Raw genomic sequence first — 15364 nt, 5'->3', positions numbered from 1 at the left:
ACTCTTCACCCGAACTGCCTTCAAACAGGATTTTAATGCAAAAGCAGAATGGGATAAAAACAATTGCATAAGTAATTGACATTTACATTGGCATACAGCCAAGTAGGAACTACTTATAAAACTATTCCTAATACACAAGTTTTACTTTTGTATTATTCACTATTATAGCATAAGCTGCTTTTCAGTTTTATAGCCTGTTGTGTTCTTTTTCTCAGTTTTCTCAGTTTTTGTACAGTGTAATACACAAAATTGCCAGAGGATAAATGTTGCCTCAGCCCCCAGGAAGAGGATTTTGTCTGTCTTTGACACAATAAGTATTTTTTTTCATAATAAATTAAAAGAAATGTATTTTTATGCATTCTCCTGCTGTGCCGTGATTCCTAAATCAGGGTATGAACCGAACCACAACATCTGTGTACTATTACATTCCTGGTCTGAAGGTACAGCATGATGTCACACATACTGCATACTGCTTTTCAACTTCATCCAAGTTTTGCCAAATTATCTGTTTCTGTATTTACTTGACAAAATGTGCCTTGTTGTCTGAAAGGTTTTTTATACACCATAACTTTAATTTCCCTTTGTGGAATTTATGTACTCCATCTAATCTTAACATGACTTCAGTGATGTAAGTTGGTTAACTGACCATATAAAGCAACCATTTAGCCAGTCAGCTTCAATTTGCATCATAAAAAACTAAACCCACTTGTGATTAAAGCACAGTTATATCACTGGGGTTATACTCTGGTCTAATCGTCTTACCAGAACACTACCCAAACCAAGAAGCTACGAATTAGCACAGAAGATATCAAAGAAAAAGACAAACAACATTAATTTGCCTCCTCTGTAAAGTGACAGACGCTTTGGAATTTCTTCTGTAATAGCCAATGAGCTAAAACACACACTTACTGCTTTTGTGCCTCTTTGACAAATTACACAACCCAGTCAACTAAACATGCATGCAAATCCAATACACATAACAACAATAACCTCTTGGTAACAGCCACCGCGAGGGCCCAGTGTCCACATGGCCAAAGCTTCTCAAAGGCAACACATCCGTCTGGCTACGTTTCCCTCGTCTGTAGTCTTCCTCCATGTTTGTCAGAAAGACAAACATTCGGCCTCAGCTGTGTAATTTCCCCCCAGCAGCCTGCCACCATGTTATTACAGTAGTTAGCTGGGACAGGGGCTGGGCACAAGTGGTACAGAGAGGACACTTGACTGCTCCAGCTCCTTCAAAAGTTTTCCAGCTTCAACTGCCAGCCTCTAATGTGTGCGAGACTTGGTCAGGCTCCACTGGGCTTTCGTAAGCAGCAGCTGAGAGCTGGTTTTGTGGGTGAGTGTTAGCATACGGCCAGATTGTTGTGGGCACTGGTGGGGGATCTGTTGCAGGAAGACATAGCTTTCTAGAGCCCCGCGTGTGGCTACCGAATGTTAGTTAACAAACAACCTTTTCCTCCGTCTGATTTATTTAACGTTCCTCCGCTCACGCTGCGAGAAACTGCATCTAGACAGCAGATGAACAGATGCAACATTCTTCTCCTGAGAGTGTAATTGTCTTCATTCCTCGGCCCTCCAAACAAACAAGTGACCACAGTCGAGGAGCATCTCACACACACTCTAAAATGCCTCAAATAATGCACAAACAAGCCTGAAATATGCTGAGTCCTGCTGGATTTATTACAACCTGAAGTTTTTCACCCACTTCCCTGTTTTCCAGTCCCTTGCTACCATTAAATTCCTCACACCCAACACAGCATCGCCTTTCTTACAATTAATCTTACTTCTACAGCTCCCCGAGCCCCCTTAACAGCAGTCATACACAGAAGAATATCTAATAACTCTTGAGCGAACAACACCCCACTCTTTCTCCCCTTTCTTCTCCCCACGGACACCCAAGACACCAAGCAAATGGCCTCCGTCCAGCCCCAGGTTCCCAGCACCGGCCCTGGTCTGCTCTGCTCCATGGATCTCCCCCACTGCCACACACACAGCTCTGCTCGACAGCTGGCCTCGTACCAGGGCAAATGAAAACACACACTATTACACACTCCTCTCTCTTGGGTCGGAGAGAGGGGGAAAAAACATCCCTGCTTTGATTGGACAGCTGACTCAAAGCTATGTTTGAAATTCTTCATCTGAACTCAGTTGGAGATATTCAAATGAGAGAGGATGAAGCCAAGCGGCCCAATTTAAGTAAAGAAATGGGAATTTTTCTGCCATATTCTCTTTGAAAAACTTTCCTTGGTCTGCTGAGAGAGATTTTAGCGTGGGTGGCTCTTTTGAGTTTTTTTGCCTTTGGAAAAACACTGACATTGTGCTCGCTTACAAGCAAACAGGGCCTGAACATGTCCAGCACGGTTACACAGAGATAAGCTCTTAATTTGACCGCTAACGTGGAAATTACACTGGTGGTTGTGGTAACACTAGTCAAGTTAAATTAATTAATAGAGACCCTAAGGATTGGACTGTGCGTTGGCAAGATGCTGGTGGTAGGATACGCATCATGAAACGAGTTACAATTCAATATATTACAATTCTGTTAGCATGGTGATATTTTTACTTTTATGAAAATAATAATAATAATAATAAAGAACACACTACCACGTGCATAAAATCTGACTAAAAGACATTTTGTGTAACATTTGTATGTTAACTATCAATAAAAAAACTAAAAAGTTTTGAGAATGTTTACAGTATTACAAAATATAACATCTTTTCTCATGTCCCTATTAACTTTTCACAGTTTTTAGCTGTAGACACACAGTTGCCGGTTTATTAGGTACACCTCGTTAAATGAATGCAGTTTAAAATAACCTGCAAGTCCTGCAATAAATCCTACCCGTGTGAAAGTTATAATATAATAAACTGTTGTTTTGTGGGTTGATTTTGTAGGGCTGCCCTCTCTTAATCGACTAATTGGTTGTTGCAATTTTTCAATTGGTCGTAGTCGGCAGACTTCCTGATTTCCTGATTTTCCAAAAAACCTGTGGAGACAACTTTGGAAAACACAAGATTTAAAGTGGTGCTTTTGCATCATTCTTTGTGGAGAAACTATTTTTTTTAGATCTGTCAATTAAATCAACTAATTTATTAGTGGACAAAATCTTATGTGTTACATGATAAAGAACTTCTTCTCCATTAACACGAGAATGTTGGTTTTAAAGTTTTACGTAATATAGGCTCCAGAGATGTCCTCATTACTACAATGGTTGCTGTTATTATTTATTGTATAATTTTGTCAAATGGTGAACAACAGTTGTGTGGAAAAATCAATTCAAGTATCACGTTCCTTTAATGCCTGAATTGATAAGATTTTTTTTGGTGCTGCTGCTCGCTCTCCTCTCACCGAAGCAGTCTCAGCAGCGGGGAGTGGGAACGAGGGGCCGTGACGCACTCTTACTAATTCTTGTGTCATAAGAGCTCTGATAAACAGATAGGGACAAAGAGGAGTGAGCTAATCTCTTGCTGCATGCAGCTATACAGTGAAATATGATTACACCCATACTGAAGAGTAAAAACAATAGAAATTCAATATGTATGATGCTGCTGAAGAACTCCAGAAAGACTGAAGTGACGTGCATTGATATTGGGAACATGTCTCATAAACAGTCTCTAGAAGTGTGTGATTAGACTTTTTTTCCCCATTGTCAAGTGTTGAAAAAGTGACAAAAATTGCAATAAATCTTAATATTGTGTTGCAATATATATCGAGTCATCACTCAGAAGTTGTGATAGTATCATATCAGGAGTAAAGCATATCGTGCCAACTCAAGTGAATAACTGAGCCTGGAAAATGTCCTGAATATGGCAGAAGCACAAGAAAGAGTCCAAAGATGTCTAATCTCTGCAGATAGATATCTACATATGAATGTTAAAGATTCTGTTATCTAAAGCGCTCTGATTTCCATATGTAGTCTGAGGAGTATTTACATTTGAGCTAGCTTTTGTTGACTATGGGTAAACGTGGAAAGTGAAAGAAGTGAAACGCATTGGTCAAAATGCAATCTTGGAACCCATCAGCTATGAAGACGATGGTTTAGCTTTATTAAAAATGATCTGTATTCAGAGAAACAATCTGGTCGTAGACATCGTCACTTAGGGTTGGGCGATATATCGATATAAAAGATATATCTATACATTTTTAAATGTGATATGGAATTAGACCATATCGCATATGTCAATATAGTTCAAATTCATACTGTGATCCTTGCTCCAGGCAAGCTGCCGCTTTTATTTTAGATGTTTTTTTATTTAAATGTGCACTTTATGGAGCTTTGATTTAAAAACAAAACAAGGTACTGTTGTTATACAGTATTTATGTTCACTTAAATAAACAGTTTCAATAAATCTACTTGTGACATGTCATACTTGGCTTTGACTGAACATTTGCTCTCACTTTGCAAGAAAAATATCGGGATATATATCGTATATCAATATACAGCCTAAATACATCGGGATATGACTTTTGGTCCATATCGCCCAGCCCTATCGTCACTTAACTTCAACGCTACTCTCATGTGTCATGATGCTAATAAGACTGTAGAAAAACAACTTATCTGGTCTATATCCAGTGGCTATACCGGACAACCAGAGTCCCCGGAAACTAAATTGAAGACAATAGATGATATGTTCTAAGACTTATACATATGTCTACCCAAGCATCATTTATTGTGATAAAGTAATAAAATGCAAGCAGATATGTTCAATTGGGAAACTGCAATTTATAAAATGGCGATCAACGCATTTGTGGATGTACTGACTGAACCTAATCATTACTACACAAACACCAGACATTGAGTACTTTTAAAGGGCACTCGCCACAATTTTTCCTCAAAGTATCATCTCTACAAGTGAGTCACTGGTGTTGCTGCTATTAATATTCAAATGATCTGCATTTGAGGGGCAGCTTTAGCCCGCCAGCTCTTTCAAGGCCTAATGAAAAGTCATCTCATCCATTTCATCTTGCTGTTGGAGCTGATATTGCAGCACTGTTGGCACAGCCTCCGATGGTGCCATCCAAAGAGGAAAAGAGGCAAATAGCCCAGCCTTAATACTCATCCAAGACTACAATGCATTTAACAGAAGCCCCTAAGGGTCTCACTGGGTGAATAAACCGCAAACATGCATTCCTAGGCAGGAAAATGCACAGCAGCTACACAGAAAGAAAAAAAAAAAAGATTAATTGATAGAGGAGAGGAGACAGCTCTTTCTGGAGGAGTAGATTGGGGAGAAAGGGGGAGAAGGAGGCCGGGGAATGAAAGGATGGCTGGCAGGCCAAAGTGCTAAAGAGGGGAGACAAAACCCTGGCTTCAGTCCCGAAAGAAAGAAAAGGCGAGGATTTCACAAGATGATGGACTGAAGGAGGGAGGGAGGGATGAGGATTAGTGCAAAGAAAAGCAGCAGGGACAGGGAATGCCTCCCATTGTAATGATGATGTTTTCTGAGAAATGTCCCTGCCTACATACCATTAGTATTTATAGAAACACTTGGATATTCATCACTAGGTATTATAAGTTTGCACTTTCTGATTAGGGATGTTGAATGGCGACCTGCCTGCTTGGCTTTATTCAAGTTTATTATCCCTCTACCATAAGTTATTCCCTGTGACAAATACACGACAGCCGGTCACAAGATAGGACTGCATGACTTTTTGACACGCAAACAGACGTGCATTTTTTTCAAATGTGTGTTTTTGTTTCATCAACCAAGCATGTTTAGTGTATGCGAAGTTAATCCTCCTAAACTCACAAAATAAAGGCGCATTTAAGTACTGTTTTCCAACGTTTAAACCTCTGAAGTCCAGGAGGTTTTGGTTCAAATTTGTCAACTTCCTATGCATTTGTTTCTGTCTCTGTTTAGCATCTTTCAGTCTTTCCTTACATCACATGCATGGCTCCTTTTTTCTCGACACAAACTTGGCTATCAGTCTGATTTTTCATTTTATTTTAAATAATAAAGTATAAAAGTGCCAGGAACCGAAAATACAAACAAAAGACACCGGTGTCTATGGAAATGTTCCTTTTTTTGTTTTGTTTTTTTTTTACAATTTATACACACAAAAACAGCAGAAAAAATAAATAAATAATAAAAATGCAAACCAGTCTATTTGCATATAAATTAAAAATAGGAATAGTTTTCATTGTAGAAAGAGAATTCACATTTTAAAAATGGTCTAGAAACATAAATGGCACACTGTGAAAACTCCTATGATGCACTTTCAGCTGACTTTCTCAGCTTGTCTACATATCATATATAAATAAAGTTATCACTGTAAATAAAACGTGTATTTGCAATAAACAGATGGACTCCAGAGGGTTAAGTATTGTTTCCCAACGTTTAACGCAACATTTAACTATTAACTCTTACTATCTTACTTGTTAACAACTTTTGAGCAGAATTGATCATGTTACATGCAAACCACAAAGCTCTTCCCTGCGAAAGGGAGAAAAAAATCCCAGCAGCTCACCCGAAGTCCTGGTCCATAGACTTGAAGAAGAATTTGTAGTTTGGCTTGTTCAAGACCTGTTTAAAATCCAGCAAAGTGATATTTTCGGCAGCAATGGGAATCTTCACCAAATACGGCGTCTCCTCTTCGTCGATGTGATAAATTATTTTGGTTTCCGCCATGTCTACGGTGTCTTTTTCCCAAGCTGGAAGTTACCAGCAGAAACACACTATGAGCTAGGTGGCTAACGAGACGGCAGAGGTGAAACGATGATGGCCACTGAGATTTTCAGCCCGAGCCAGAGGACGTAAAGCGGCGTAACGCTGCTCAGAAGCTCGCTTCTCTCCGGCTTTAAAAAAGGAAAAAACTCGCTTTCCTCCGCATTGTTACCGAGGGGCTAAAAACCACGGACACGCTACATTCACACGACCTAACTACCAACAACTTTTCCCCCAACAAAAACATACAGGGAGGAGGGGAGGGGGGTCTAAAAACTTTTCACCACTTTTTGCGAGCCAACGCGGCGTGTGACGTAACCACGTACCCCCCCTTTTTTTACGTAGCCCCCCTTCCTCCCAACATTATTTTTACTTGGACATTCTACTGGGATGAGTTAATTGATGATGTTGACTGGAAGAAAGCATGGTTACTGCCTTATACATTTTGCATCTCTAATAAGATTAAAGAAATACACTTTAGCATTTTATACAAAATCTACCCTTGCAATGCAATGCTATCTAAGTTTATGGATATGGATAGTAAATGTGTCTTCTGTGATGTGGAGGAATCTATTGCTCATGCATTTTGTGAATGTAATGTTGTGCAGGATTTTTGGATGGACTTGAGAAATCATTTATCTACTTTCTTAGTGTCTCATACCTATTCACCAAAACAGATGTTCTTTGTTATTTTACTCATTGTAACAAATCTGTTGAATTTGTAACCAATTTCTTAATTCTCTCTTGTAAGTTCTTGATACACAAACACCGATTTCTCAAAGCTAAGCCAAAGTTTAAGGTCTTTCTACTTGAATTCAACTATCTTCTTAAGTCTCTTAGAATTGTAAAACACAAAAATATGAACTATTTCTTCAATATTATGACAGCCTGATGAATGCATAGCCTTAATTTCTAATAACTATATGTTTTTTTTAATCATTATCAGTGAATGCACAGACTTGATGTACTTTGTACTCTCTGCATGACCAATGTATGTACCTCTTTTTTTTTTTTATTATTATTATTATTTTTTTTTACTACTATTTCTCCTGATTAGTTCTTTGTTTCGTGACATTTGTTTCTTCTAATCCCTTTTTGTCTGACCTCATGATTGTAATGTTTCTAAATTGTCAATAAAGACAAAAAAAAATCACCATAAGAGTGACACAAGCGTGTCATAAACATGACATGACAAGTATCATGAGCATTAATGTTACTTCAAAGTGTCGTTAATGTTCATGACACATCCCATGTCATGTTTATGACACGCTCATGTCACTCTTATGTAGACACCTTCAAAATAAAGTGTTACCATATCTTGCTCAAGTAACAAAGGCATGTTCAAAAAATTGCCTAAGTCACATTTTATTTTGACTTAGGCATAATAAATCTGCTTAAGTCACACACTTGACATAGGCCATTATCTTAAAGGGGTAAAATCACATGATCTGATCAACTGAGGATGTAGGTGATTTTACCATAGGTGGCCGGCGTCATGAGGAGATGATTTAGGCAAAAAAAAAACAATTTTGACCAAAAATTACTGAAGCGATTATTTTAACAGTGTGACGTTATAGAGGAATAAGCAAATATGAGAGAAATATTCAGATCGTTTACTGAAGTAAAAGTAGCAATGATACAGAATACAATTCAAAATAGACTTAAAATAGCCTTAAGGCATAACAGTAGAGGCATAACATTGATTTGGTCAGTCATGAGGCTCTGGGCTATTTTCTCCCATCATGAAAATCATAATTGTTTTTATTGCCAAGTATATTTTCACATACAGGAATTTGCTGTGGTGTATTGGTGCATAAGAACAAACAAAATTCTAAAATATAGATATACTGTCATGGAAAAAAATATTAGACCAATTGTTTTCTTTAATTTATTGTTCATTTTAAAGCCTGCTACAACTAAAGGTACATTTGTTTGGACAAATACAATGATAACAACAAAAATAGCTCTAAAGAGTTTAATTTAAGATCTAAAATTTAGCAATTTTCCATGTTTGTTTTTTATAATAACCAAAATCATTATCAAGAAAACCATGAAAAATAGCTAGATCAGCTCTTAAATTAAACTATTATGTGCTGTTTTTGTTGTTATCATTATATTTGCCCAAACAAATGTACCTTTAGTTGTACCAGGCATTAAAATGAACAAGAAACTGAAAAAAACAAGGGTGGTCTAATCATTTTTTCCATGACTGTACATTAAGTCCCTTCGGCAGCTTAAATAGACACATGTCTTATTTCAGAGTCTGGAAAGAAAACATCCAAAACAAACATTTAGATGTATATTTTATTATATTTGATGAAGTCTTTAAAGGCAATTTTCTCAAAATGATTTTTTTCTCATTCTCTGAGCCATAAATCTGAACTTCAGCTACACCTACATACCAAACTTACGTTTTATTCCTAACTATATTCTGAAGTTTTTTGTTTTGTATTTGACCTCTTTCCATGAAATGATTGTGACAATGTGATTTATTCTTGACAGATAAAGTGTATATATTCTCAAAACTTTATTAATCAAACTCTTCCAAACATCTTACAATGAAAATGAAACCACAATAAACAGAGGATTGTGTCTCAAAAAAATTATTACAACTTTATTGGTGACCGTGTATCAATTATACCCTGATTCATTTAACATTTTGTTCCTAAAAACATGACGAAAATGTATTTTTTATAGCTTTTGACAGTATTTTCTGAATAATGAAAACTAATGACATTATAAAAGGAGATATCCAGAGTTCCTTCTATAAAAAAAAATCTTAGAATTTTCCTTTTAATTTTTAATATCATTTTTTTTTAAATTTGGTGTTCAGATTTATGTCCTGGAAATATAAGCAAATTAGTGCATATTTAATGAATTCACACCTCATTAGTAGTGCTGCAACAATTATTCAATTAATCGAAAAATAATTATTTAATTAATAGTCAACTATTTTGATAATCGAATAATTAGTTTGAGTAGTTTATTTTAAAGAAAATAAGACCAAATTTTCTGATTTCAGCTTCTTCAAAGTGAATATTTCTGGTTTCTTTGTTCCTTTATGACAATGAACTGAATATCTCTTTGGTTTTTGGACAAAACAAGAGATTTGAGGAAGTCATCTTGTGGTTTGACTGATTGATATTTTTCAACATTTTATTGACCAAACAACTAATTGGTTAATCGTTTAAATAATCGACAGATTAATCGATAATGAAAATAATCGTTAGTTGCAGCCCTTCTTATATGCATATCTAAAATAACATATCAAAGACAAATCTTAATGTAAATAACAACCTTGGTGATATCTATCTATATTTCACTGGATAATTATCATTGATACATTAACGTGAACATCACTATAATGTTGCAGCTGGTAAATGTAGTTACTTTGTATACTGCTGTGTACTTTAACCTATAATAACATATCATACTTCATTAGGTTGTTTAGCAGTGTTTAATAAGTATATTAACTTAACTATTGTACTTGAGTACAAAATTTGAGGTACATGTAGTTTTTTGACAGCTTCACATTTTAATTTTTCATTCCCTTCCTGTCCACTGAAGACATTCATTTAAATATTTCAAATGCTTAATTCAACTTTATGAAACCTTTTGCCTTTTTTATTGGTATTTAAAGTCATATAAAATCTAATAAATCACAGATACAGTGAGATTAACATAATATACCCCCAGTTCAGTATAATAGTATTACTAGTGTAGTTGTGTAGTATATAGTATTAATTGGTATTATTGTACCCTTACATGTTAATATAAATACATTCAGTGTGACATCAATCGTGAAAAACACAAAAACTCAAATAAAATATTTAAAAATAAATTTAAAACTATAATAAAACAAATAAAAAAACAATAGTTTTAAGACACACATACAAAAATATTTAGGAAAATATAATTAATGTGTGGTCAGAAGTGCAAAACTACATTACAATATCAATGGCATACTTAATGTTTAAACGGTTACCATAGAGAACAATATTTACAGTACAGAGTTCAGCCTCTTGCAGAATGGGACATTTTCTCTTATGTCAAATGTAAAAACGGTCTTTAATCGTTAGTTTAAGTATTGAAGGACATTTTTCTTCTTCCATTTAAGCATATGGCTAAAAGAGATGCAAATCTATCATATTTTCTTCCTGGTGTCTATAGATGTGCATCATGTGGAGCTATTAAACCATTCGTTTTTAATTATTTTATTTAGTTTTATTCACAGCTCATCTATTTCCAAATAAACCACTAGAGGGAGCTCTCCACCAGTTTATCAAGTATAAAAGAGCAACAGATATGCAGCACACTGAGTAAGGATTGGTGTAAGTAGTGGCATTATATAAATACAATTGAAATATCATTGGTCCCATAACATACATAGAGGGTCAGAAAATATCTTCATCAAACAATTTGTGTTTTAACTTCTTAAAAATGTCATGTATAAACCTGCTTTTTACAGTGTTTTCCTGTAGTCTGTACCAACAACTCTAGTCACGGAAAAAGTTATTAGACCACATTTTCTTTTTCAATTTCTGGTTCATTTTAATGCCTGGTACAACTAAAGGTACATTTGTTTAGACAAATATAATGATACCAACAAAAATAGCTCATAAGAGTTTAATTTAAGAGCTGATATCTAGACATTTTCCATGGTTTTCTTGAAAATTATTTTGGTTATTACCAAGAAAACCATTGAAAATGTCTAGATATTAGCCCCTCGGTAACAATGCGGGGGAAAGGTCTTGGTGTATTGATGTAATATTCCTGAGGGATTTCTGATCAATTTTATCCATTCTCGATATATAAAAAAAAAGAATCCTAATTCAGCACCAAATGTGTGGAACAAAATGGCATCAACCCAAAAACAAGTTCTGGGACATAGTTGAACATGGACTTCAGAAAGCCATATTTTAATGTTCTGAACACACATACACCTTAAAATGCTTATTGATTAACTAATTAATTAAGTCTTTTATTAGAGATGTATGAACAGAACAACTTGACACATAGTGTTGAATTTGCTGCATTTTAATCTTCAGATGCTGTACACCCCTCTCTATATGGCATTTATTCTTGACCTACTATCTCCCCCTAAAAATCCATATTTTTTACATTGAACATGTGATTATCTATAGTCTATAGTTTAGGGGTCTCAAACTTGTGGCCCGTGGGCCAATTGCGGCCCTCATGACGATATTTTGTGGCCCTCACTTTGATATGAAAGTTTAATGTCAGTTTTATATGAATGGCACTTTACTGTGATGTGTGTGGAAGGTCCCTTTAATTACTTTTTTTGGTAATTTTGTGTCTTTTTTTATTAATTGTGTGTCTTTTTTTAATAATTTTGTGTCTTTTTGGTAATTCTGTATCTTTTTTTTGGTATTTTTTGTCATTTTCCGTCTTTTTTAAGTAATTTAGTGTTTTTTCAGTCATTTTGTGTCTTTTTTGTAATTTTTTAAGTAATTTAATGTTTTTTCGGTCATTTTGTGTCTTTTTTTTTGTCATTTTGTGTTTTGTTTTGGTCATTTTGTGTCTTTTTTTAAGTAATGTTATGTCTTTTTTGGTAATTTTCTGTCTTTTTAAAGTAATTTCGGGGTTTTTTCTGTCATTTTGTGTCTTTTTTTAGTAATTTTGTGTCTTTTTTTGGTCATTTTGATACCGCCTCCAGCGGCCCCCAGGTAATTTGAGTTTGAGACCCCTGATATAGATGGATATAGCCAGATTGCAAGACAAATACAGTAAGAATTTCAAGCATTTACGAGCACTTTATCCAAAACCCAACCACTTTTAAACCATGAAAATACAACATTTAAGCATTTTCAAGGATTTCAAGCCCCCGTACGAACCCTGTAAATCCTACTCCTGTGTTTCCTATTAAAGTCTCCTGTTCATGAAATGTGGCCCGAACACCACCCCGACCACGCAGGTGATGACAAACAGCACCCAGAAGGTGACAGCAAGCAGCTGCACACAGAACAGCGTCTTCTTGCTCTGCTCTATGACCTCCTCCTCCCCCACCAGGCCCGGCGCCGCGCCGTACAGCCTGTCAGGGTGCATCTGCTGCACCCGCAGGCTGACGGTGGGCAGGATGATGAAGCGGGTGTCCCTGCTGTCGCCCTCCAGAGAGAGCACCACTCTCTGGGTGACGGTGGCGAAGCGTGCCGCCATGTTCACGGGCAGGCGGAAGGCGGCGGGGGGCAGCCTGGACAGGATGCGGGAGTTGCAGGGTAAAGAGAGAGCGTCCCCGCCCGCCAGAGGGGTGAGGTGGCGGCACAGGGGGCAGGGGACGGCCTGCGGGCCGTGGGGGTCACAGGGGCAGAGCTGGATCCTCTGGAGGCACTCGGTGCAGAAAACATGGAGACACTCCAGCATCCGAGGGCATTTGTTGTACGGGTTGTACTCCTGGTAGCAGATGGGACACTCCACGTCCATGGAGTCCCCAGGGACGCTGCTGCTGAGGCTGCTGGGTGCTGCAGCAGCTGCCTCCTCCTGCTGCAGAGCTGGGACAACATCCCCTATCATGGCGGAGGACGGCTCAGTGCTTAGTAGCAGCAAGACAGATGAATCTTTAACAGAAGACGGTGTAATCTGTGAAGAAAAAACAACTTCAGCTAAACACAGAGAATTATGTGACTTTTCGAACATGGTCTCACAGGAATCCGTGAAATAGCCACGGATTCGCTTAACTCAAAATCCGTGGAATAGCCACGGAATCACTCAAATTTCTGTGAAACTGACACGGATGTTGCTACAATGCAAGTTAATGACAGTCATATCCCGTGGCTATTCCATGGATATTTTTTCCTATTGGTTTGTTCCAAGTCACGTGACTTTCAAGGTCCCGGCGGTCAGAACAAAAAACATGGCGGACAGTTCTCTCATTTTTAGTGAAAAAAATCAATATTTTGACGTAGTTTCTGTATAAAAATGGATTTTGATCACATTTCTAGCGAGAAATATGTTTTATTTTCTAAATATTCACTCAGTGAATGTACATAATCACTTAGTATGTTGGAATAGCCACAGGATAGGACTGTCATTAACTTACATTGTAGCGAAATCCGTGTCAGTTTCACGGAAATTTGAGTGATTCCGTGGCTATTCCACGGAATTTGAGTTAAGCAAATCCGTGGCTATTTCACGGATTCCTGTGAGACCATGTTGGACTTTTAACTCTATGGAGTCTGGGGCTATTTTGTCCATTTTTTGAATCCTTTTCATCCTGCCTGTATATACCACTTTAAAAATGTTTAAATGCCATGTTGTTGTTGTTTTTTTCCAGCACAACCTGATATGACCTAATGATTTTTAAGAAAAACCAACATAAATGTGATCTTGTGATTGTGTGTGATCCTGTCATCCAACTCTGGTTTTTATTCTAGTGTGACTATTTTATTTGTGTCTTGTGTGTTTAGCGTAACAATTTTGGTCATTTTGTGTATTTTTTTAGTCATTTTGTGTCTTCTTCGTCATTTTGTGTCTTTTTCGTCATTTTGTGTCTTTTTTTGTAATTTTGTATCTTTTTTAGTCCTTTAGTCCAACATCAAATGTGATTTTGAATAGTTTTTTTTAACTTTCAAAACACTATCATGCTCAATAAAGAATTTTAAATGTTGCAAATGTGAACAAAGGTTGCAAATCTAACATATAAGAGGGTTACATCCAGTTATATCATTTCATACAAAATATATTTGACCTTGTCTCCAGTTTTACTTGGTATATCATCATCAAACTGAAACTGGCCTCATGGAGTTTACAGCCAGAACTTTAGAGGTAAATTTACAGTAGGGCTCCACGCTGCTTTGTTTTCTAGTCTGGATGTGATGAAGAAGTCATGATTTGGAGCTTTTGGAGACTCCAGAGGGTTAAACTGCTCTCCCTGGTGTGCTGCTTTGTTTCTTCTAAGTTTTATGAACAGATTCCACAGGCCATGAGTCATAGCGTTCATCCATTTAACCACTCAGCCATCCAACGTCTAACCTCCTCTCCCTCCCCTTACCTTGTCATAGTCACCCTGAGTCCACGTAGTGTGTGCTGGCCTGCTCATGAAGTTAGAAAAAAACAAGAAAAAACTTGCAAAGCAACAGAGGGCCTGAGAAAGGAAGTAATACGTCACTGTAACAGACACTTTCTCTCTGTGTATGTGTGTTTGTGCACGTCCATTTTTCACCATTTCACCACTTTTAAACACCAGAATTGTTGTAGTCATATATTAAAGGGCCAGTCCACTGATTCTACTGATTTAAGAGAGCGTTATTCAGTCTGTTAAAACAGTTATGTCCTCTGCCTTCAATCCCCATGAGGGTCGCAAAGGAATTGCAAATCATGCATTCTGTTTTTATTAGAACCTGGACTCACAGGAATCCGTGAAATAGCCACTGATTCGCTTAACTCAAAATCCGTGGAATAGCCACGGAATATCTCAAATTTCCGTGAAACTGACATGGATTTCGCTACAATGCAAGTTATTGGCTAATGGCTATTCCATGGGTATTTTTTCCTATTGGTTTGTTCCAAGTCACGTGACTTTCAAGGTCCCGGCGGTCAGAACAAAAAACATGGCGGACAGTTCTCTCATTTTTAGTGAAAAAAATCAATATTTTGACTTAGTTTCTGCATAGAAATGGATTTTGATAACATTTCTAGCGAGAAATATATGTTTTATTTTCTAAATATTCACTCAGTGAAT

General features: G+C 36.9%; 2 protein-coding genes across 2 annotated transcripts in view; both read right to left on the bottom strand.

The window, feature by feature from the left end:
* dvl2 (dishevelled segment polarity protein 2) overlaps positions 1-6939 on the bottom strand; it is a 29022-nt gene extending 22083 nt beyond the window's left edge. The window contains exon 1 of the mRNA XM_059355431.1: positions 6470-6939. Within this exon, the coding sequence (XP_059211414.1) occupies positions 6470-6630 (161 nt within the window). The 5' untranslated portion in view covers positions 6631-6939. The remainder of the gene's footprint in view (positions 1-6469) is intronic.
* Positions 6940-12549: 5610 nt separating this feature from the next.
* On the bottom strand, positions 12550-13203 carry si:ch73-335l21.2 (RING finger domain-containing protein). The gene has a single exon (XM_059354387.1). It carries the CDS (start codon positions 13195-13197, stop codon positions 12550-12552), a length of 648 nt encoding a protein of 215 aa, XP_059210370.1. The 5' UTR covers positions 13198-13203.
* Positions 13204-15364: the final 2161 nt, after the last annotated feature.

Source organism: Centropristis striata, chromosome 17, assembly GCF_030273125.1.
Source record: "Centropristis striata isolate RG_2023a ecotype Rhode Island chromosome 17, C.striata_1.0, whole genome shotgun sequence".
NCBI classification, from domain to species: Eukaryota; Metazoa; Chordata; class Actinopteri; order Perciformes; family Serranidae; genus Centropristis; species Centropristis striata.
Note: the sequence above shows the minus strand (reverse complement) of the source record. Positions and strands in the feature narration are given on the sequence as shown.

Bases quoted from the DNA above. Each gene is read 5' to 3' on its own strand.
- si:ch73-335l21.2 (XM_059354387.1), bottom strand. From the start codon at position 13,197: ATGATAGGGGATGTTGTCCCAGCTCTGCAGCAGGAGGAGGCAGCTGCT.